At 41.0% G+C, this 23920-nt stretch overlaps 2 protein-coding genes across 3 annotated transcripts; both read right to left on the bottom strand.

The window, feature by feature from the left end:
• Nucleotides 1-1114: 1114 nt before the first annotated feature.
• LOC1270582 (retinol dehydrogenase 14) lies at nt 1115-14944 on the bottom strand. 2 transcript variants are annotated; one of them, XM_309293.6, is made up of 4 exons: nt 14543-14944; nt 5223-5407; nt 4832-4970; nt 1115-1994 (listed from the first exon to the last, which is right to left on the bottom strand). In XM_309293.6, the coding sequence occupies exons 2-4, from the start codon at nt 5343-5345 to the stop codon at nt 1252-1254; spliced, it is 1005 nt and encodes a 334-aa protein (XP_309293.5). In that variant the 5' UTR covers nt 5346-5407; nt 14543-14944; the 3' UTR covers nt 1115-1251. The 2 variants fall into 2 exon arrangements, with proteins under 2 accessions (XP_309293.5, XP_061513234.1); XM_061657250.1 differs by lacking the exon at nt 1115-1994 and adding an exon at nt 3304-4235 and having other exon boundaries at nt 14543-14895.
• A 3749-nt stretch (nt 14945-18693) lies between these two features.
• Nucleotides 18694-21534, bottom strand: LOC1270593 (protein sly1 homolog). The gene is made up of 6 exons (XM_061657557.1): nt 21364-21534; nt 21147-21306; nt 20771-21072; nt 19741-20704; nt 19533-19674; nt 18694-19465 (listed from the first exon to the last, which is right to left on the bottom strand). The coding sequence occupies exons 1-6, from the start codon at nt 21389-21391 to the stop codon at nt 19139-19141; spliced, it is 1923 nt and encodes a 640-aa protein (XP_061513541.1). The 5' UTR covers nt 21392-21534; the 3' UTR covers nt 18694-19138.
• Nucleotides 21535-23920: the final 2386 nt, after the last annotated feature.

A 23920-nucleotide genomic window follows, 5' to 3' on the forward strand; every position in this document is an offset into this window, starting at 1 on the left:
CTCATACCGAGCTGCTGGAGCTGTAACTACAGGCGGTCCCCGAGATACACGGTACCTCTTATACGCGGATTCGGAGATACGCGGTTTTCTAAATTTGACAATTCTTTGAGCAAATTGTACTGATTTGACACATCAATTGCAAATTGCCAAATAATTTCCGTTTTGATCGAATGTTAAAAACTATTTCAAAAGGTTTAAAACAGTTATATTCAGTCAGAATCATATCAAATAATTCATAAAGTGCGGCCGTTTTTGCGGCCGTTTTCGGTCCCCATTAACCGTGTATCTCGGGGACCGCCTGTATAGTCCAGCATTAATTAACTTTGATAGACCAGGCAATGGTATAGGCACGACAACGAAGTTTAAAGTCATATCATGACTCCCACGATGACATAGTGGCCAGATTAAGGTTTAAAAAGCCCTTCATTGGGACAGGCTTAATGGATTGGTAGACGACGGTTCAATACTATAAACGGTTTCGGATAGTCCTGATGCTATCGGATGATGTGTAGGAATGTTATTAACATATAACTTTTCTCGCGCGCGCGTGTGTGTGTGTGTGTTTTTTTTTTCAATTGATCTAGGATCTAATAAACAAACAAACGAAATTAAAAGTAAACGTAGAATACAAATTAACAATAAAAAGTTCTTCTCATCGATGAGTATTACGTAGTTTACGGTCTATTCATAACGCAGTTGTTGAAGTTAAAGTTATTCAGATTTTTTTATGTCGTGTGTTAAGAGCTCAGGAGAGGTAGTACTCTGATAAATCAGTCAGTAATTTCTTCGAAGCTTTATTAGCTATCGGCTTCTAAGCATAAAAAAAAAACAAATAAATACATGAAAGCTGCATATAGTCCGATCCTGATTATGTGATGATAATAACACGAAGCAAACCAATTCGTGAAATGTCTGACAAGTTGATAAGTGCCCGAATTCGTTGAATTTGATTTGGATTGAGATTGAATGAACAATTATATTGATATTGAATGTAAAATTTAATATAATTCTCATGAGCTTATTTGAAAATTTAAATGGCAATAAACGATTCAAACTGTTCAGTTTCAAGGATTCATTAGCAAAAATAGCAAAGAAAACACACGCAACAGCCAAATTTCACTGGGAAATACCATCACGCACTGGCACACAATATGTACGCCAAAGTTTTATTATAAACCTTACTTCCTAAAAACGTACATTCGAACCTGTGTTGACCGAACAGTCAACTGCCTACTTCATCCCAATCGCCACCTAAATCTGTGGATCGTCGGCCGTCAGCTTCACCAGCTTCTTGGACGCTTCCCACAGATCGTGCTGCCGGGCGACGTGCTGCACACGCCGGTTCAGCTGGTGCACCCTGCAGCCCCGGAAGTACTGGCCGCTGATCTGCTCCACGTCCGGCGACACCGACAGATAGATGCTCGTTCGCGCCCCTTCCTCCGGCGTGCGGAAGCACATCTGGATCGGCTTGAACAGTATGCTGATCGGGAACGGCACGTTGCGCCAGATGCCGGTATCGATTACGCCCGGATGTAGGCAGTTGGCCGTCACCTTCGTACCGCGCAGCCGGCGGGCCAGCTCCTGCGTGAACATAATCTCCGCAAACTTGGACAGATTGTACAGGTGGATGGGGAAGAGCGAGAAGTAGTTGATCGGGTTGATGCTGTTGATGTTGGCCGGATTGAGCGAAGCGAACTGGTACAGCTTGGACGACACGATCACGATGCGGCCCTGGTCGGACCGCTTGAGCAAATCTATCAGCAGATGGGTCAGCAAGAACGGTCCGTAGTAGTTGGTCGCCATCGTAAACTCCAGCCCGTCCGAGGTGACCTTGTTGTTGAAGCCCTGCGCCACACCGGCATTGTGTATCAGCACGTCGATCACGGGCTCGGTCGCGACGATCTCCTTCGCGAACGCGCGGACGGAGGCGAGCGAGCTGATGTCGACGTGCTTGATGAGCAGCTTCGTGTTGCCCGTTTCGGCCATTATTTCCTCTGTAAAGTAGTGGCAGCATCAAGTGAGAAACCGGAGCAAAGTGGTCGGAAAAGAGTTAGCATGAGTTGAACGACGTTACGCAGCATACTCGTTCGAAGAGAGCGCATTGCATCGTTAACTGAAATGTTTATGTACTCTTTATGCGAACTAAAGCCAAAATTGTTAATAAGCAGCCAAAACAAGCATTGTTTTATAATTTTGTAAGTAAGCAGTACATTTTTGAGCTATCTTTCTTGTATTAAACTGTCCAGAATGAGGTTTTGAGAAGCATTTGCTAAAAATAATACGAAAAGAACAATAGAAAAATGATTTCGCTCCGTGTAAACGTTCATTCATTCGTCTGAAAGCTTTTTGGGAAAGCTTTCACAATTGAAAAATTTCATCTAAAGCCGTTAACTAAAGTCTGCCTAATAAACGATCCTGTTTTAGGTTAAATAGAGGTAAATATTAAGAATTTTATCGCTCTTATAAACTTTTAGAAAGATATTTTAATTTAAAAAAGTCCATTTAGTAACATGTTTATGGGCAACAAATATTAAAAAATACAATTGAAAGTTTAATGAAATGTTTCGTCGAAAGCGCATTTCGTACCATACAGTGTGTGTCAAAAATGATGGAACAAGAAAAAACAGAGTAGTTGATCCGTTAACATTATTTTTTATAAACAATGAATGAGCAATGAGACTATTATGAGAAAAATAATACTCTAACATATTTGACATATGAGTTTAATTAAAATGTCACATGAAAAGTTATGGAACCTGTATGAAAAAATATATGTTATGACTTTTAAAGATTGTATCCCACTGTTGGTCCCTTTCGTCTGATTAAAAAATTATTAAAAAAAAAAAAACACACACATTCTCCTACGTTCAAGAAGTTTCTTATTTTCACCCACTGACCTAGCTAACAATACTGCTGACGCATCGAGTCTATTTGCTCGATGAATAATGAAATTGTCAGCAATGAAAAAAAACGATGAATTTTTTGATGAAGCTTAGCAATATTAACCACCGAGCGGAGGTGGTCTTCTAAGGCGCTGTTATTATTATATGTAGGTTAGCGAAAACGCGGATGAAATGAAAAACAAAACAAACCCTATAGAAGTAAGAAAAAGCGTCAACGAAGCGTAAACGAAGCAAACGCGCCCTCAGCACCACACGAACAAATCAAGCGAAGTAATGCAAAAATTGACAATTGAGGTAAGAGCAAACACAAACACAGCACAGCAAAAAAACGCACACATTATATCGAGGGGGTTCGTTCCGCTCTGCAAAAAAAACGGATGGAACGCCTATCTCAGGTTCATTGACTTGTGGAGGATGAAACCGCTAAACGGACGGATCAACAGATTTTATTTACCCAATACTTCTTGGACCATCTTGAACGTTAAATGCTAAATTATAAAAGAGAAAATGGATGGAAAACAACAATACTATCTCTGTCTCTCTCTCTCCCTGTCTAGAGATATCTGGAACACAAATCAGGGATGTCGCCCCGGATCTACTAGAGGAGTTAGATTTTAGGATCGCTCTCCGTCAGCTTGACAATTTTCGCCGACTCGTCCCACAGCTTGCGCGCCTTCTCCATGTCGCTGATGCCCGCGCTCAGGCTCGCCTCCTTGCAGTCCATGAAGTACTTGCCGCTGACGCCCTGCACCTCCTCCGAGCAGGCCAGATACAGTGACGTTTGCGCACCCTCCACGTTCGTCTTGAAGAAGCTCTTGATGACGCGCATCGGCAGCGTCAGCGGGAACGGTACGTTGCGCCAGATGCCGGAATCGATCATCCCCGGATGCAGACAGTTGGCCGTCACGGACGTGCCCTCGAGCCGGCGGGCCAGCTCCCGGGTGAACATAATGTTCGCACACTTGGACACGTAGTACAGGTAGGCGGGCAGGCTGCCGACCGGGTTCAGGTTGTTCAGATTGACCGAGGCGAAGCGGTACAGCTCGGACGCCACCACGACGATGCGGCTCGGTGCGGAGCGCTTGAGCAGATCGATCAGCAGATGGGTCAGCAGAAACGGGCCGTAGTGGTTGGTGGCCATCGTGAACTCGATACCGTCCACCGATTGCGTCTTGCGGAACGTTTCCGCAAACCCGGCATTGTGGACCAGCACGTCCAGCTTGCGCTCCGTGCGCAGCACCTCCGCGGCAAACTCGCGCACGGAGGCCTGGGAGCTGAGGTCAAGCTTCAGCACGGTTACGTTCTGGTTGCCCGTTTCCTTCACTATCTCATCTGCGGAGGAAAAAATCGTTCGTTCGTGTCATCCGGTGCGGGTCTCATCCGTGTATTGGCTTGATCCTTGATGTTTACTTAAGGGTGCCCTTGTTTTGTACAGCGGGTCATATGGACATGCATCGTGCAGTAGAGAGATTGGAGAGATGTTTGGAAGTTGCTATGTACAACAGCTTAAAGAGTAATCCCAATGGTAAGAACCGTCGTCTGCGATCCGTTGGCGATATATACAGAGGTAGATCTCCAGGTGATCGATACGATCGAGGATGAACATGCAAGACTTAAACAGTCTTTTATCAATCCTACATCATTAATAACTAGTTTTACGACTCACAGGTTAAATCAAAGACCTTGATGTATTTCCCGAATTTTAAGGAGGACAACAATCAATAACAACAGAAATGAAAGACTAAATAAACGATACTATTCTAGGTAGAAGATGATCTCCAACACCAATATCTTTACTCCCCCAAGATACCCCAACGACCTACTTTACTACACCCACTTCATATTCTACTCTGAAGACACCAACACCATTAGGAAAGTAATCTCCTTACAACTATGTTAGCCCATTACAACACTGAAATCGTCCATACCTTGCGCCTGCTTGGCCGTCTCCATGTTCCGGCACGCCATAATGACGCGGGCGCCTCGTTTAGCCAAATCGCGGGCAGTTTCCTTGCCAATGCCCGAGTTTGCGCCGGTAATGATGACCGTCTTACCCTCCATCTTTCGCTGCAGCCATTGAACGGGGGAAAAGGTTTACAAGAACAATTAAGACGAAAGAGAAAGAGATTAATAAAAAAACGATAGTAAATCTAGCTGGCTAGCAGCTCCACACTTCATGATGCCCAGCCGTGCATTACGGGGATATTGGGACCGATGGCATCTTTGGCGTGGTTTACACCCCATCGTCCACCATCACTTTCACCGCCCTGCCCAGCCCACTGTCATGCATCAACTTTTAGTATCATATCGTATGCTTACAGATGAGGTAAAGTGCCCGCAGGTGAGGTAGAGGTAGTATTTGATTAGTGACAGTACGATCGCAACTCCCGTGACTACGGATGCCACCGCCGACAGCGGATCGTTGAACCCGAGTGGCGACATGTTCGTTTTTTTTTGTGTGTTGTTTTTGGGTTTTCTACAGTACAGTGGAAAAGTGTAGCGAGCTAAAATAAATGAGACAAACACCAGAGAAAAAGAAAAAAAAAGAAATGTATTAGTATTAGTTGTACGTGTTCATGCAACTTAGCATTTAGAGCCCAAATTTCCCATTGGATATTAACAGTTTTGATACAATTAGTTGCGTATTTTTTAGGAAATTAGGTTTTAATTAATTTCACGTCTAATAGATCTGTGCCCTGTGTGGAAAAGCGTTACGTTTCTCTTTCTTTAATTAGGTTTCCATCCGCCATTCAGTAGGATAAAAAAATAAAGCAAGTGATGTTTTTAATCGCTCTTATCGTTTACATAACTAAATATAAATAAATCTAAATATAGCAGAACAATGGAACAATTAAATACTAACCGAAAGCTACTTTTAACACAAAAAAATGAAGCTTTTAAAACTATATAAATGACAAAATAATTCAGAAAATTCACAAAAATAACAGTTTTAGCACAAAAATGGAATAATTGATTGCATTGCTCTGGGCTTTAATGTGTTAAAGTTATGTCCGTTTTAGATGTGAAATTTGAATCTTTTTTTTATGTAGACATTAATTTGCCAGATAAAGTAATCCTTAGATAGATAATTAAAAACCCATTGAAATATGTAAATAAATAAGTTGTTTATTACAGTTTTAATCAATCATCGATTAAAAACAAAATTTAAGCATTTTACAGCGAACATAACGAACAAACGCAATCCATTCAACAGTCATTGGAAGAACTGCAATAACACTCTTAGTAGTTAATATAACGAGATTAGTTTGTGTAAAAAATATATCTATGAATAAGGATTACTTGCAAAAACATTTAAATTGAATATTTGAAAAATACTGAGAAGGAATTCATAAAAAACTCAAATTTTCAAGTGTAAACATACATTAATGGCATATGAAATGAATAAATATGAATATATCGCTAGGCAATATAGGAGTTGCTAAAAATTGCTTAAGAAATCCCAAGAATTTCAATATAAAATATGCATACTGTAATTGTTTTTCAGTGCGTATATTCATTTTACTGAGATTTTCATCTTTTTGACATTTTATAAAAAAATCAGGCAATAATAGAACCACTGCCGACATTATTAACAAATTTAGTACATTAACCCAAACGAAGCAAAGTTATCCTATAATAGCAATATTAAGATCAATCATCGAGCATTTACAAAATAACGCACACGATACAAGCACTATCACTTAAAAGGAAACTAAAAGATTCAGTGGTACTCCCGCCATGCCAGTAGCTTATACATACAGCATAGAGCAGAAACGAGACAAGACGCTGTGTTCCTCCCTTTTTTTACGTATGCTAAACATTGTAAAATATTTATATTAATTAATAGGCAAAGTTGAACCGTAAATTCGTAATTCATTCATTCGCTTAACGCCACCGAACCGCTTCCCTTCCACGATTATTACCTCGCATATGTGAGTTCCACTTCAACAGCGTAAGAATGATGACACAGCAACAAGCCATTACCAAAAGGTCCACTTTACTTCAAATTACCTTGCCCGAGGCCATCCACGGAAGTAGCGACCGTTGGCCAGATATTTCATGCGTTTCACTGTGTGTGTTTTTTACGCGCCTCTTCCTATGTTATCCAGACAAACAAAAAGCGATCGATCGCGTTTTACGTCGATCATGCACGTCAAGCAGGGAGGAGAACATTCTTGAACATTCATTGGCACGTATGAAAGAGGACCCCCCCTCCAAACATAAAGCATTCCTTCGTTCTTTCACCCATTTTTTGTTCTATATTGTTTCTCTATGTGCAGCATAACCCCGAGCACTGTCAATGGCCAGTATCGATTACGGAATCGCAACAACAACAAAAAACGGGGAAACGTCACTCCATCATAATTTCAATTTGCATCTTTCGCTTGCTTTTTTGCGGAAGAGGATCGCAATGAGGTAGCACAACGTGTGCGCAATAAGATATTCCACTTCGCAATCGTATTTGAGTCAATATTTACACATCGTGGTGATGTGTTTCTGGGAGGCGCGAGTTGTTTTTTTTTTCTTCTTCCTTCTCGCATACTCATGAGACACTCCTCGAGCGTCTGCTCGAAGTACTTAGCACTCCTGCCACTTGTAGCTACAAAGACACGGCCTGCGATCACAATTCTTTGTCTTTCTTGCTGGGCAGCGTCGCGCAGGGCTGCGATCGTCTGGACATTTTACATGATTTGGAGTTTGCTGGTGGTGCCCCACCAAGCCCCATAAGACAGGTTGCGTCCCCGTTCCACATACAAAAAAAAGACAGAACAGAACGCGAATGGTTTTGAAATCAAACAAACGCAAATTTTTCTGACCAATTGAACCACACTTAACCGCGACGATACGAGAACGGAGCGTAGTTGCCATGCTAATTGCTTCAATACCAAACGGGGACGCTATGAGCATGTGGCCCGGTGCCCGGTTGGAGCAAACACAACTTGAGAAACTTACTTGCGCTAACGAAAAAGGAAGCGAGCCATACAATCATTTCATTGGTTGGAATATGTTTTTTTTGTGCTTTGTGTTGTTTTCTTTAACGCAGTCGACAGTCAAGACAGTCTGTGTAGGACTGTCTTGTCTGCCGATCCCGGATATGCTGTGAAGATAAGCAGTACAATAAAAAATACCCATTTTTTCCTCCCTCCCTCGCTATGTTACAGCAAAATCATAAATAAGTCCTGCCTTCGGTGTTAATCGCGTGGCAACATTGAATTGTACAGAAACATTGAAGACTTTTACACGGTTTTGCATATCATCGAAGCTGATTTGGAACGTTCTTAGGGACGTTACTTTGCCATTAAAATGATTAGTAACTAATGTTCCTCGACTCCAATTGCTATGCTGTAGATGTTAAGATTTTTTTTTCGATTTCCCTTCTCGTTGGTGAACCATTACCAATTTTGTTTAACAAAAAACACAATGAAAACAAAAAAAAAACAAAACTGAGAGTAGTATATTTGTTTCGTTTGTTTTTGTTGCGTTGTTTTCTTCTGCTTTATGTTTTCTTTTTCTATTTTATTGTTTTCTCACCTATGGAACTCAATTGAAATTAAATTTTTATTAAATTTGACTCATACTTTATTCTTATCTTCAAATCTATTTATACTTTCGTGGCTGACTACAACATAACAGTTTGTAGGATCAATTAAACTTGTTTTGGTTATATCACAAAATACAAATTATTACTCCTTTCTAAAAATTATGCATCAACTATCGAAGTGATTCAAATTGAGGTCAGTAAATAACATTTATTCTAATTTCCTACGAGGGCGGAGAGGGCGGTACAGTCGTCGACTCGAACGACTCAATAACATGCCCGTCAAGGGTTCAAGCCTAGAATGAACCGTCCACGCCGTAGCAAGGATTGACTATTCGGCTGCGTGGTAATGTATTAAGTCTGGAAAGCCTGTTTAGGCCGGCATGTCCGCGTAGGACGTTACGTCAAATAGAAGAAGAAGAAGTCTAATTTCAAACCCCATAATAATAGAACCTATTCATTAGTTAATAGTAGTAAATACGACATGTGAGCGGTATCACATTTATATTGTTTTCATTCAGATTGATTACTGAAAGCTGAATTGTTTTGTTCTTCTCTTTGACACTGTTGCATTGTTCCCTGAACATTACTTCTCTTGTCCTCAGTAATGGAACTATTTAAAAAAATTAAAAGGCTATTATTACACTTTTTTGAATAAAAATCTGATCATGGTTATCATCTTTTTACTAGGGGAATGTAGGTAAAGACGGACACTGCGGGTAAGATGGACACTTCTCATAAATGCATCAAAATGGCAATTTTCGAAAAAATCAACAATGCAGCATCCTAGCTTAAAGTTAAACAACACATTTGAGAACATTTTTGGCATAATATATGCAAAATTGGTTAAATCCACGAACAAAATAAATTTTCAATCGTATGCACCCTTGTGGATCTAATTTGATTACTGCCGATCTTAAGCTCTACAACTTATATTGTTTATATTTCCGGATGTTTAATTTCATGAATGGGTTGTCGTGATCATTAATGAAAAAACAGGCGAAAGAACGAGAATGAAAGTAACACAAAATATTGTTTTCTGGTGGTTTAAACATTCTGCCACCAAAGCGGGAAAGACGGACACTTTGTTGTAGGGAAAGATGGACACCGAATTTATTGATTTATTTTACTTCTTATATCAATTGGCGATAGTTTTCTTCAAATACCTTATATAAGGGTATGCCGAAGCTATAAACCAATCAGCAACTAAGTAATGTATTGAAATAAGCGAGAAATGAAACACCGGTCAAAATAGTAGCCACTCGTTATGCTATTATTCGGTCAACGCTGATGAGGCGCTTCACGAAATCCAATATCTTGTCACGACTTGGACAACTTTAAGCCATAAAAAGATGAGGCATTGATACAACATTGTTCAGGAATAGATGAGAAATTCTTTGGGATTACAAAAATCAAATGTTGAATTTTGTCATGGTGGAAAACGGATTAAACTATTAACAAGTCCCTCAAAAAATACTGGGGTCGTGGTCTTTTCGCGGAGTAATTTCTTTAAAGGAAGTTCTAGACTGTTGTTTTGTAAGCTGGAGCAACGTCAGCTGTAAGTGCGCGATATTTCAATAATGCTCTAGATGCTGCATTCTACGATATATTAGAAGCGGTGCTTACAATTTGTAAAACCACGGCTGAATGTATCATCGTTGCAATAGGCCAAGAATTGGTTTATAAACGTACCAGGACGGAGAAAACGGTAGAATTTGTTAAAATACTGTAAAATTCTTCACTTTCCAACGTTTTTCACAAGTGTCCATCTTACCCTTCATGGTGTCCATCTTTCCCATATCAGGTGTCCGTCTTACCCGAACATTTCAAAACCGCACGAAAAAAATCATGTTTTCTATTCATGAAAAAACGCAAAAATCGATATAAACTTAAAAGTTTCAACACATTTCTTGATAAAACATGAGTGTAAGATAATATATGCACATTTTCATGGTCGTTGCACTTATATATCCCTAGATTTTTACCATTTCCATTAACGTGTCCATCTTTACCTACCTTCCCCTACACGTAAGGTTACAATCTAAACCAAATTTATCTTTGTTGTGTTTGTTTAAAATTTGTCAGAACTATTACCTATAACTTTGACGCGTAAAATGAGCCTAGAATACAAAATTCCTCGAGTAGAACTGTTGATAAGAATCAAACGGTCCATTTGATCGATCATTAGAATTCGACCGATAGAGGGTGCTAATAGCATTTAATTAGGTAACAGGCAAAATCGATCGGGACAAGGATCGGCCATCATAACAAAATGTAATTCGTACGATCAACCGAAGAAGCACCGAGGGGAAAGGGCATCGACCGTCGGGTCGAACGGGAACCAGAGAAAGGGCACTTTAATAACATCAGCAGAAGTAGCGACCTTTTTCTCGCGCATTAAAGTTCCGGAGATATGAGTAATTTTTGAACCCCTTTCGCTAAAATAAAGTGTTAACATAACTTTCGTTGTTAGAAATTCGCGGATCTGTGAGATGAGAAAAGACCCTGTGACAGCGTTGCAGCAAGAATCAAAATAGAATAAAATAGAATTGAAAAGACAAAAAGCCAACATGGATTGTCGAGAAGTTATCGAACAAAAACCGGTATCGAGCTGCATAAATATTCTGGCAGATTCCATAAAAGCAAAATCAGCATATGAATGAATAAATTGAGAACTGTTTTTTTTAAATGTATTTAAGCCCAGGCAGATTAATGCTTGAAACTGTTCCCATATGTAGTACCGGGATTCACAAAGAAAAGCAAAAACCATACGATAGAGTGAAACAAACATTTCTCCACAATTAAAATGTTTATCACATTTGCGTCGCATTCGTTTGTATGCCCTTCATTTCAACAACGTTAGGCTACATCCTAATCTACTTCAGCGTTTTATTTAAATTTGTTTTACTTAAATCACACTAAGGCGATTGCACAGTCGATGCCTTGATTGAGATAGAAAACACGTAAAATCGGATAAGAAAATCATCAAACCAAAACAAACCCTTACGTAAGGTGTTTCTGCAGTTTGACCGTTTCGGCCAGTTTCGTGGTAAAAATGTGACCTCGCTCGCTCGCTCACTGACCAACAGCTCACACGGTGACGAAAACTGTGTTACCGAACCAAAGGGGAGCGCTTGTTAATCGAAAACGAAACCCAAATCGGTGTATCGTTTTTCCCATTTGAAGGCTAAATTCGAACGGCTAAAAGATAACCTTAGTTAACCCAACATCTCGGAGTATCTTAAGCTCGGTTGAGTGTTGTAAGTGCTTGGGAGGCGAACATCGCAAAACAGAGCCCGTTCAGTTCGCCTACATAATCACAAGGTGAGCTAGCCCTTCGCCAAAAGACAGCTTTTACAAATGGTGAAGTGTTAAATGTGCATAAAAACGAAAAACTTGAATGCTGAGTAAGCGACGAAACGGGAACACGGAGCGAAAAATCCGAAAATAAAACAAAATATCATTGTTTTTTATTGTTTACCTGCGACAACTTTTACCAGGAGTCGGCCTTGACCCGAATACTAGCTTTCAACTTGTTCAAACTCTTGTTCGATGTTTGGATCTGACTGGTACGCGATCAACCAAAGATCAGCCTTAATAAAGCTTAAATTATAGTTAATTCCATTTGTTTTTGCTAACACACCTCTTAACCTTCGCCAGCATCGCAAAACTACCTATTTACCAAACATGCAACAGAACTGCCCAAAAATGACCCTCACAACTGTTGTTTACAACTGACACAGGAAGTGACCCAACATTACAAAAAAAAAACAACAGAAACCCTCAAATTTCAGTCGAACTAATGATTATTTAAAAGATACTATTAAATGCGTTATTTTTTTTTTGCTATTCCAAGCAACGTCAAACCATCGATCAAAGATGGATTTATAAGTAGTGTGATTCGACCGAGCAATCGCAGCTCACGAATTCTACCGTTCTTCAGTAAACACACGCGCTTGGTAGTTTAATTGTTCAAGCGGTATTATGGGAGAAGGAACACATTTGCTTTGAGAATCAATAAAAGCCCGGTGTGAACTTGAGCACACAATAGCTAACAAACGGAATGAGTGACGTGTTTGAATTTACACCGCTAGCAGTACGGCCATAATTAAATCACAGCACTCGATCATGCCTCTAGAGATGTAAAACCGGTCAATTATATGGACAGCTGTGCACATCAACATGCTGCCGCTCCTCAGCGCCAGCCCGGTGGAATATTTGAAATGTTTTATTTATACAGGAAACTTTACAGAATACATCAATTGTACTTTATGTTTTAAATTGTTCTAATGCAGAATTAGATTGATCAGTTCAACAAAATAAGGTGCTGTGGAAAATTTTAATTTGTTTATTAAAAAAAAAAATAAGAACAAAAATGATACAGGGTTTTCCCGGTGTTCTCATAGTTGTCGGACACTTTCGTTACTCTTTCTTATTGGAAGTGAACTTGATATGTTGGAATTTGGAGTCTATGGAGGGCACGCTTTTTTGATAGGATTCTTGGAAATTCCAAGTAGATTTGTCCAACTTGGGTGCTATAGAGTCCAATTCCCATTACAATAAGTCCATTTCACGTATGAAAGAGACAATGAAGTGTCTCACAGATATGAGAACTCCTAGAAAACCATGTAAAAAGTGTCATTTAGTTTTTGTAGAAAAAAATGGAATAAAATCATTTTAATACCTAAAACAACACAACATATAAAGCTTGTTTTTAATTTGAAACAAAATTATTTTTTCCACGTGTTTCGTGATCAAACGATCCTATGGCACAATCGCAAAGACAATCTAACCACATGCGATAGCTTCAAATCGCATGTGAATCCCCTTATTAGCAGCACTTATTATTCTTATTAGTCATTCTATGTGCGGGTTACTTGGGTAAACATAGCCAAGCCCCTGCCCTGAGTAGCTTAGGCAAGTTCAACTGAGAATAATTTTTGCATCCAATAAGAAGAAGACAAAAAAAAATAAGTATTGAAATCAAAATGTAAAATTGCTTTCTCTAGACACATTTAACTATCATTAGCCTCTCAATTAAAATCAATTTTATGCAATCATTTGGGACATTTGCATGTATTAAAGAAAAATTGCCTGAATTGTATACGATTAAAGTTTGATAAGCTGAGATTACACAACACGTGTTACGAGGCTTTATATAAAATTAAATATTCCCATCTTTTATAATACTATTCCGTAGCATCTTTACCAAATGCAACGGCCAAGGCGAAAAATCAAAAAAGCTCATCCATCATCAGCCCCGTATTTTGGAGGGGCGAGGAGTGGGTGGTGGGGTTTTGTGTCATAGCGTGCTAAAAATGCCGAAAATGCGAAAAACGTAATCACCAAAACCAAAAGACGCAGCAAGCACCGGCGGACCGTTGGACCGTTGGACACCTTGAATGGAAATATATTTAAAAAGCGATTGCTTGGATTAGGCTCAGGAATGTTTTCGACAAGGTGTCTCAAATTTGGCGGTCTCAGCTTTCGGTGTCGTAATCGATGGTGCCTGCTGTAGGGCGCTTGTAGTCTGTATCGCGCAAATATCAAATCTTTCATAACACACACTCACGCGCACACAAAATGCACACAAAGTCATCGATTTTGTAATAATCTTCCCGTTGCGCAGGGCGACCCTTCGCGCTCTAAAGCGAAAGCTTTCCCGCAAAACGCCCGCAAGAGGCCTCGGTTTGGGCTGTCTCACTGCCCGGGGCACAACGGTATTCTGCACCCAAAAATAAAAACCCGCTTTGACCTAATTTTGAGCGAGCCCGTTCCTACATTCCACGAAGCGAATAGTAACCTCCGGCCGAGCCGGTCGCTTTCTCCTTTACCTGTTTGTACATATCTTTTTTGCTTCTCATCTTTGTGCATATAGAGTTTCTGGCTTTCTTTTTGGTTAGTTTTTCGTGCACTGTAACGTGGAATTTCTACATTTTTTTTGTTTTGGTTACGATCTACTCTTGTCCATCAAAACCACATACACACACACACCCTACACTAATCACCAATTAAAAACGCAATTATTTACAATAAAAACTCACGCAAACAATACTTTCACGACATGCAAAAGCCCGCACCTAAATACTATCACACTAACCTTTGACCTGTGAAGTTACACGATCTGGGTGTGCGCGCCCTATCTGCACCACCGGCACTGATTACACACTCGGGTTTTTTTCCCCCGTTTGCGCTTTCTCAACGTCACAATGGATGCACCACAGCACACCCACGAGCTTGCACGCTTTCGAGTTGGCAACTTTCAACCTGTCGTGAACGACCAACGGCAACGGACACCAAAGGTTCGCGGTGGGACAGAATAACAGTATTGTCTCTTGGATGACTCAAAAACAAAAACAAAAGGGGCAAGAAGACACTTGTCTTGTTCGGAGCGGTCCGTCTTCCGGCACACTCGACGGTCACGATCGTATTGAGCTGGCGTGTGGTGCGCACCTGGCTCGGAAGTTTTTCGATGCTCTTCTCCCTGGCGCCGATCGCCGTGATCGAGGCGAGTTCGTGGCACGCGATGACGCTGCGTACAGATATTGGCCGGCGATACACTTGGAGTAGGGGTAACAAGCTTTCGTAACAGGAGCGATATGGCCGCTTGGTTCGTTTACGTTGCTATGGTTGATCAAGTTTTGTGTGATGGCTTTACAATGTTACGAAAGGTACTTGTTTACTCATAGTTATTCACTTACTTATCTTATACAGTTTTACTTTTGTACAAAAAAATATATTACAGAGTGATTTGCATTTTCAATATTACACATTTGGATATTGTTTTATGCATGAAATGGGTTTGTATGGAAATTCTACTGATTACCGTTGCTGATTTGTTCTCTTATTATCTTAAACGGTTTGATTTTTCCAGCGATGAACTCGTTTTTTCAATGACTAGTTCTTAAATAATTAAATCGAAATAGTATATTATTAAATGAAAATATATGCTCCACTGAAGATGTATGCAAATAAATGGGCAATAAATGAGCCTTTGGAACACTTCACTTTGTTTTGCATTTACTTGGTTGTGACGATTACGATTAATCGAACGAAAATGATTTAAAGAAGAAAGTTGGGATGACTCTATCTGGTATACCATTTTTAAAGGATTGAATGGATTTATTTTAAATCAAATACAGTGGAGCGCCACTTATCCGGGCTCATCGGGACTCGACCTCGCTCGAATATGCGAATAATACGGATAATGAGTCAAATTTAATATATTTAATCACAAATTCTTGATTTTTTTTTATTTATCTTATGTTTTGATAAAAAATACCCAGTTCTTGTTACCTTTATGTTTTTCCAATAAGAATATCTGAAAATTGACATGAATTAGTGTGTTTTTGTAGTGGCAATGTGTTCTAATAACCGTTTTTTTTTCAAATATCCTCCTCAAAACGAAATGTCACCTATGTATTGATCTGTCATTCTTCAATAGCACGGATAAACGGACAGTCGGATAAAAGGTACCCGTATAAATGGCGCTCCACTGTATATGGCGTTATGGTCAGTACAATAGCTCTGATCAAACAGTGTCAATAAATAATCGTATAGTCGTAGCCACTAAATGTTGGTTCTAGCTCACCTATTTTTTCTCCAAAGCTTCAAATTTTGACTGCAAGCCAATTGTTTTGTTTACTAAATTTAATCTATTGTCTGAAACTGTGTGTTCCAAAATTATTCAATTAATGATAAGTATTTAACTATTTAAATACTAAAATTGCTGCGCCAATTTTGGAAGTTTTAATACAATGAAAAAAGTTGGCATGTTTTTTAAATGTTGAATAATATCTTGATAATGCAAAATAATGTAAATTGTTGTAATTGTAAAATAAGGTAATAATGTAAAATGTTTAAATATTTTTTGTGATATTGCAAGTACCTATTTGCAACATTAAGTAAACATCAACCATAAACATTAACCTAACATTAAGTAAAGCTTAATTCATATCAATTAAGGCACAAAACACATGGAAATTACATTTGATAATGATAATAGAAAATGATTACTTGATAATTGAACATTTCTTAAACCTTATTGAATTCTTGCAAGTATGTGAGTACATGATCGTAGAAGTAGAAGTGTATGATCGGCAGAAGGTTACCGAACGGCCTGCAACGGCATTCGGGCTGTTCGGAAAACGAACGAAGCCTTGGGAGTACCCAAGACAAGGCCAAAGTAGACCCATGCACGATCGTTGTTCACCACCGTCAGTGGGCGGCAGTGGAGATCAACCAAAAGCCGAGTGGAATGAGTTGCAACGTACATTAAATACGCTATTAAAAGAATGAAAGGATAAAATTAAAGACCAAAGAAACATTCATAACTAAATTTTATACAATTCACAAGCATGTAAAACCAGTTTCGATCGTTCTCGTTTTCTGATAGAACGATTTAATTGTAAAAATATCGTTGACCTGCAGCTGCTTCAGCAGCACTGTAAGTATCACCGAGACCTAGGAAGAGTATCATTTGCAAATCAATTTCAAGTGCACAGCCTTCACCGTCAAACCGGTGTGTAATTGTTGAACATGCCCCCAACACATTGTACCATCGCCTATATCAAGGTTTGTTTTGCCGGGCGATCAACCGTACCAGTTACAACTACATTTTGGGTCATGTGCAAGAATGAAGCGGTTGCAACGGTTTGCAATTGGATTTTGAATGGGCATTTGCAATGAGTGGTGCTTCAAAATGGGTTAAAATTAAGCAAAATGATACATTTTTACTTTAAATGTGTCTTCTTCGTGTAGAGAAAGACCCCCACCGAATCGAACATTGCATTGCGTGAAAGTCACCACCCTTGCTTACTCAACAATATAAATCAAAAAGCATATAAAGCTCACCGGTCCGTTGAGGAATAAAATGTTGTTTTCTCCGACCGTTGAATCACTCGCTTAGTGCAACAAAACCGTCCCATAAAACATTGCTTCGTTACTTTCGCTCTCAATTGGCGTTCCTGGTTCGGGGGTTTTCTTCCGCTGTCCAATTTGATCATTCGTCGATCAAGTAAAGGTGTCTTAAATCGAGCGATAGAAAGAGTGGTAATAAAAATAATTACTCTTTTTTTAAGCCTATTTTTGTCTTCATTGTTTGAGTCGGAACAACAGCAAATTGTGTCAATAAATCTAATAATCTCTCATAAGGAGCGTAAAATTCTGTTTTTCCGCTGCTAACCTGCCTTGCAGGCAGTTATAACGTACGGAGCCAGATTTGTAATTTTAATGGTTGAAAGAACTAGTGTTGGGTTTCATGAATCTTTCGTTGAAATTCATTCATATGAATCTTCAGTAATGAGTGATTCGAATCTCGAATCGATTCTTCAAAGATTCATGAGTTTTTAAAGATTCAGATTTCATGAAAGATCTATAAGGATTCATGAAAGAACTCCAAGAATTCATTAATCTTCATAGATTCGTGAATCTATAAGATTTACACAGGATTTCTCACGCTTTATTGGTCGGTTCTCATATTTATTCATCGTGTCCCATAGATTTTTGGTTCGTTCCCATCATTTATTGGTATCGTCCGATTGGATATCAATAAAATTGAACCAGAAAATTCTGGGAAACGCCCAAAAAATCGTGGAAACACCAAACAAATTTGGGAATTATTCAAAAAATTATGGGAACCAACCAATAAATCGTGGGAAATCCTGTAAATCCATTAAAATCCATATATCTCCAGGGATTCACGAATCTATCAAAATATTGTATTTGAGAGATCTCACCTAACAACACTCCTGTTGTGGATCCAAGCCTCGCATGGATCGTCTCTCGCTAGCAAAACAAACTATCCGGCTGCGTGGTACTTGCCAAGAAGTCTCAAAAGCCTGTATAGGCTGGCATGATCATGTAGGTTGTTACGCCAAGAAGAATAATGAAAAGCACGAATTCTTGGAGATATATGAATCCCTAGAGATTCGTGAATCTTTCCAGATTCATGCATCCCTTGAGATTCGTGAATCTTTCGAGATTTATGAATCTTTGAGTTTGATGATTCTTTCAGGTTCATGAGACTTTGAAATCGAGATTCAGAATCATTTCAAAGGTTCATTCAGATGCATGAATCTGAATCAGATTTACCCAACACTAGAAAGAACACGCGCGTTTAATCCAGAATACTTAAAATGCAAATAATTTAGAGCACACTATTATAAGGACTTTGAGGATTTTTCCGACAAAAACGTATATTTTTCTTTGAATTTTCAAAACTATACAAAATTAAGCAAACATTAATCCTTCATGACAGAAGAAACTATCTTGTTAATGAAATTAGCATCCACGCCGGGCAATAATGTCTCAGCGTCGACAATTTTTCCTTTTTATTTTATATATTTATCAATACTAGGCAAAAGTTATCCGAATAAAACATAATCGGGTTGGTACTGTCCCTTTTGCCCGCTGGCTAACGTAAATGCGATACTACCCAATATAAACGCTTCGAAAGCTAACGAAACAGCAACGGATTGTAATCATCTGCAGAAACATAGAGCCCTAACTAGGAAACATAGCTCCCCCTCCCACTTAACCCCGTTAATAATCCTAGCCCATTGCGTTAACGACCCTCGCGATCATCGTTCCCCACCCTCGTCTAGCTAAGCTCACACCGATCATTTCCTACCGCCAGCCGCCGCACAACGCCAAAGCAACGTGCAATGCCTTCCCGGCGCACCGGATCCGATTTGCTCTATACGCCACCGATTTCCTGCCCGAGCAGTGACAGCTGTTTTAAAAACTGTTTCGCATTCGTTAGCGTCGAGGCACCGTAAATGATGCGCCGGATGCTGTTGGTGCTCTGCTTCGATTTGATAAAGTCCACCAAATTCTGGTACTCGATGTAGTTACCGCCGCCGACCACGAACACGATGGCGTCCTGGAAGGGGGCCCGATTTTTCGGCACCACATCACTGCCCTTGAGCAGCTTCGGGTCGAGGTAGAGATAGTCGTCCACCTCCGACCCGCCACCGGACCGGCATTCCATCAGCTGTTCGGTGATTTTGGTTACGGGAAGATTCTAAAATAAAAAGGGGATAATTATCTAGTTTACCTTTAAATAGACAAAATTTTACTAAAATACGCACATGTCTTTTCACCACCAAGTTCTTCACGCCTTCCATCACGAACGACGACCCCTGCGATACAAGCTTCGAGAACATGGACACCGTCTTTGTGCCGCTGCCCTCGTATTGGTTCGAGTTGGTAAGCGTGCTCTTCATGATGCTCCTGCAAGAACAAACTCCCCTTTTAGTAGCTGTTAGGAATGATTTTATCCACCCCAAAAGCACTTACTTCCACCGCTGGATGTACGGCAGCGGGGACAGATCACACCCGCACTCCCGCAGCGTCTCCTCGATCCGCTTAAACTCCCCGTCCGACACGTTGCTGCAGATGTAGTAGATGATAAACAGTCGCATCTTGTCCTCGGGCAGCCCAAACTCGGGATCCTTCAGCACCTCACTGAGCGCCCGGTCCAGTGCCTGCTTGGACATGATTTTTTCCTCCAGCTCGAAGAACGAATCCAACCGCCGGGACTTGATGTAGTTCAGGATGGAGGTCGCTATCTTGGTGTGCATGTCGATCAGCCGCTTCTTCTCCAGCAGCTGCGGCAGCGAGTTGACGGCGCTCGTCAGCTTGGCCGTGTTGTCGTTCACCATCGAGAAGGCGGCGTCCGACTCGCCATCGATGCCCATGGTCGTTTTGAGCTTCTTGATTTCCTCCTCCGACGACCGGTACTGCTCCAGCTCCTCCTGTATCGCTTCGGCAACGGTCGGGAAGGGGCTGCCCTTGTGCGTACACCAGAACCGGTCGCGCGAATCCAGATCGCACGCCTTCATCTTTGGCTTGGCCCCGGTCGCCCCGTACTGCTGCTGCTGGTCGGCCGACGGATCTTCCTCCACCACGACCCGGTTCAGGGCGAGCTCGAGCACGTCGTGCGCCAGCGCCTGGTACGTCCAGGTGTGGTGCAGCGGTGTCGCCATATCGATCGTACGATCTAGCAGCACCAACAGCGGGCGCTGAAAGCTGAACGCGCCCGTCTGCGTCGCGTCCATGTGGAACAGATTGTTGCGCGCGTCCCACAGATTTTCGCGCAGCTTCTTTTCCAGCTTGCGGGCGACCATTTCGGCGGCACTGTTCTTCGGGCAGCGTATGATGGGCACCGTGCCGAGCGTTACGAACACCGCGAACAGGCTGTCCACAATGCTGTCCATAATGTTTTCCATCTCGACGTCTTCCGTGTTGGCACGATTAATAGCTACAATGCGATAGAGATCGTTTGTTAGCAAAAGGCAATAGCCAAACACACAGACACACTCCTCACCGTAATACGAAAGAGCATCGCTGTTCTGGTGCTTCAGCACAAACATATCGTCCTCCAGGGTGATGAAGTTCAGGTACTGGTCGTACACCTTGTGAATGTTCGCTACGCATCCCGCCTGCAGTGCGGCCGCGGCCAGATCCTCCAGCCTCTGCCGGGAGATGGGCGCGATAAAGTTCAGATGGTACACGTCGTACAACCCGTTCTGGAAGTCTTGCGCGATACGTCCCAGGTTTTCTTCCGTCGCCGCACAGAAGTATATTGCCGGTACGTCCGGTATGGAATCACGGTCGGAATGTAGCTGGCTGAAAAAGGGAAAACACGTCGTTCATGGGACTGTCGGCTGCGTGCCGCAACGGAGCGTTGTCGCAATATTTACATGTGCAGCGTAATGCCCATCTCCCGGAGCTCGCGAATCGATATGAGCGGGGAAATAATGTCCTGCCCGACACGATCGTATATCAGCAGCTTCCAGACGGGTTCGGCCGATATCGCTTTCGTGATGGGTTGATTGAGATTTAGCATCTGCTTGATAGCATCTAGGAAGGAAAATTGCATCAGTACGGAGTGGGCACAAACCGCCACACAATACTTACTAATTTGACGATCTTTTAGCGTCGCCATCGTTGGTAGAGTTGGAAATTGAGCTGGATTTTTTTTGTAGGAAAGGCGAATAAATAAAATTATATTTAGTGGCAAACTGTTCCGTGCCGATACGGATTCGAGTGACGTTGACGATATTTTTTTTGTTATTCGTCATCGGCTGACAACTGTCATGGTGCGGCAACGTAAACAAACTGCTGCATGGGCAGAGTGACCAGAAATACCGTTTTATCTGTATTCCTACCGATTTTTATATGCCTATCGATTCACAGATGACCGCCCTAAAACTACCGTATTTTTCCTTTATCCTACCGAAAATCACAGATATTTCATTTTTCAGTCGTTTTAGCTTAATCTGTGGCGCTTGGGATGCTGTTTCCAGGATCGCTATCCTCATTTGTTACTTATCGCGCTGATGCACGTTTGTTTGCCTGGTACAGGCGGTCCCCGAGATACACGGTACCTCTTATACGCGGATTCGGAGATACGCGGTTTTCTAAATTTGACAATTCTTTGAGCAAATTGTACTGATTTGACACATCAATTGCAAATTGCCAAATAATTTCCGTTTTGATCGAATTTTAAAAACTATTTCAAAAGGTTTAAAACAGTTATATTCAGTCAGAATCATATCAAATAGTTCATAAAGTGACTAAAACCGCCCCCTACTTGCAAAATTACACGAAAATTTGTGATATTTTAGCTGGAAATCACGAGATTCGACTTACGCGGAAATTCGAGATACGCGGTATTTTGCGGCCGTTTTCGGTCCCCATTAACCGTGTATCTCGGGGACCGCCTGTACTTTGAAAAATGGTACATGCGTTTTGAATTCAAAATTGTATCCGTTAAAATTTAATGTTCATAATACGTAGAAAATGTCAGTTGTGGGGGTTCCGAGAATTGCTCGTCAAAGAAAATCATTTAAATTTGAATTTGAATCTCGCTGTCGACGGTTAAACCCAGTTGAGCTTCATCGCTTGGAGGAGAGCTTTCTCATTTCCTCTGTAGTGTTGTATGGTTTCGCATTAAAGTTATGCATCGCTAGAACTAGAACGGCGATACGATTGTTCAATAACTAAACTCCTACGGAAACCACCAGCGAAGAAGCAAGTGATATTTGAGGTTTTTTTTTTATTGATTTTTATAGAGACTTTGAGCCTTTCGGCTTCATTCGCCTCTAGATATTTGAGGTCGTTGGTGTCGATACCCACATATCTGACCACACGACCATAAATATAGATTTATCCGACAATCGCAAAAGTGTTTGCGACAATCGCAGAAGTTTTTGCGACAATAGCAGAAGTTTTTGCAACAATCGCAGAAGTTTTTGCGACAATCGCAGAAGTGTTTGCGACAATCGCAGAAGTTTTTGCGACAATCGCAAAAGTTTTTGCGACAATCGCAGAAGTTTTTGCGACAATCGCAGAACAGTTTGCGAATATCGCAGAAGTGTTTGCGACAATCGCAGAAGTTTTTGCGACAATCGCAAAAGTTTTGGCGACAATCGCAGAAGTGTTTGCGACAATCGCAGAAGAGTTTGCGACAATCGCAGAAGAGTTTGCGACAATCGCAGCAGTGTTTGCGGCAATCGCAGAAGAGTTTGCGACAGTCGCAGAAGTTTTTGCGACAATCGCAGAAGAGTTTGCGACAATCGCAGAAGTTTTTGCGACAATCGCAGAAGTGTTTGCGACAATCGCAGAAGAGTTTGCAACAATCGCAGAAGTTTTTGCGACAATCGCAAAAGTCGCAGAAGTTTTTGCGACCATCGCAAAAGTTGCAAAAAATTTTGCGACAATCGCAAAAGTCGCAAAAGTCGCAGAAGTTTTTGTGACAATCGCAAAAGTCGCAGAAGTTTTTGCGACAATCGCAAAAGTCGCAACAGTTTTTGCAACAATCGCAAAAGTCGCAAAAGTTTTTGCGACAATCGCAAAAGTCGCAAAAGTTTTTGCGACAATCGCAAAAGTCGCAAAAGTTTTTGCGACAATCGCAAAAGTCGCAGAAGTCGCAAAAGTTTTTGCGACAATCGCAAAAGTCGCAAAAGTTTTTGCGACAATCGCAAAAGTCGCAAAAGTCGCAAAAGTTTTTGCGACAATCGCAAAAGTCGCCGAAGTTTTTGCGACAATCGCAAAAGTCGCAAAAGTTTTTGCGACAATCGCAAAAGTCGCAAAAGTTTTTGCGACAATCGCAAAAGTCGCAAAAGTTTTTGCGACAATCGCAAAAGTCGCATAAGTTTTTGCGACAATCGCAAAAGTCGCAAAAGTTTTTGCGACAATCGCAAAAGTCGCAAAAGTTTTTGCGACAATCGCAAAAGTCGCAAAAGTTTTTGCAACGATCGCAAAAGTCGCAAAAGTTTTTGCGACAATCGCAAAAGTCGCAGAAGTTTTTGCGACAATCGCAAAAGTCGCAAAAGTTTTTGCGACAATCGCAAAAGTCGCAAAAGTTTTTGCGACAATCGCAAAAGTCGCAAAAGTTTTTGCGACAAAAGCAAAAGTCGCAGAAGTCGCAAAAGTTTTTGCGACAATCGGAAAAAACGCAGAAGTTTTTGCG

This window comes from Anopheles gambiae, chromosome 3 (genome assembly GCF_943734735.2).
Source record: "Anopheles gambiae chromosome 3, idAnoGambNW_F1_1, whole genome shotgun sequence".
NCBI lineage: Eukaryota > Metazoa > Arthropoda > Insecta > Diptera > Culicidae > Anopheles > Anopheles gambiae.

What these genes read in the sequence shown, in the direction of transcription:
- LOC1270582 (XM_309293.6), bottom strand. Translation starts at nt 5,345, where the DNA reads ATGTCGCCACTCGGGTTCAACGATCCGCTGTCGGCGGTGGCATCCGTA. An exon ending in GCGGGCACTTTACCTCATCT is followed by an intron (nt 4,971 to 5,222) that starts GTAAGCATACGA and finishes CAATGGCTGCAG; the next exon opens with CGAAAGATGGAGGGTAAGAC. An exon ending in GACGGCCAAGCAGGCGCAAG is followed by an intron (nt 1,995 to 4,831) that starts GTATGGACGATT and finishes ACTACTTTACAG; the next exon opens with AGGAAATAATGGCCGAAACG.
- LOC1270593 (XM_061657557.1), bottom strand. Translation starts at nt 21,391, where the DNA reads ATGGCGACGCTAAAAGATCGTCAAATTA. An exon ending in ATGGGCATTACGCTGCACAT is followed by an intron (nt 21,073 to 21,146) that starts GTAAATATTGCG and finishes TCCCTTTTTCAG; the next exon opens with CCAGCTACATTCCGACCGTG. An exon ending in ACTTGGTGGTGAAAAGACAT is followed by an intron (nt 19,466 to 19,532) that starts GTGCGTATTTTA and finishes TTTTTATTTTAG; the next exon opens with AATCTTCCCGTAACCAAAAT.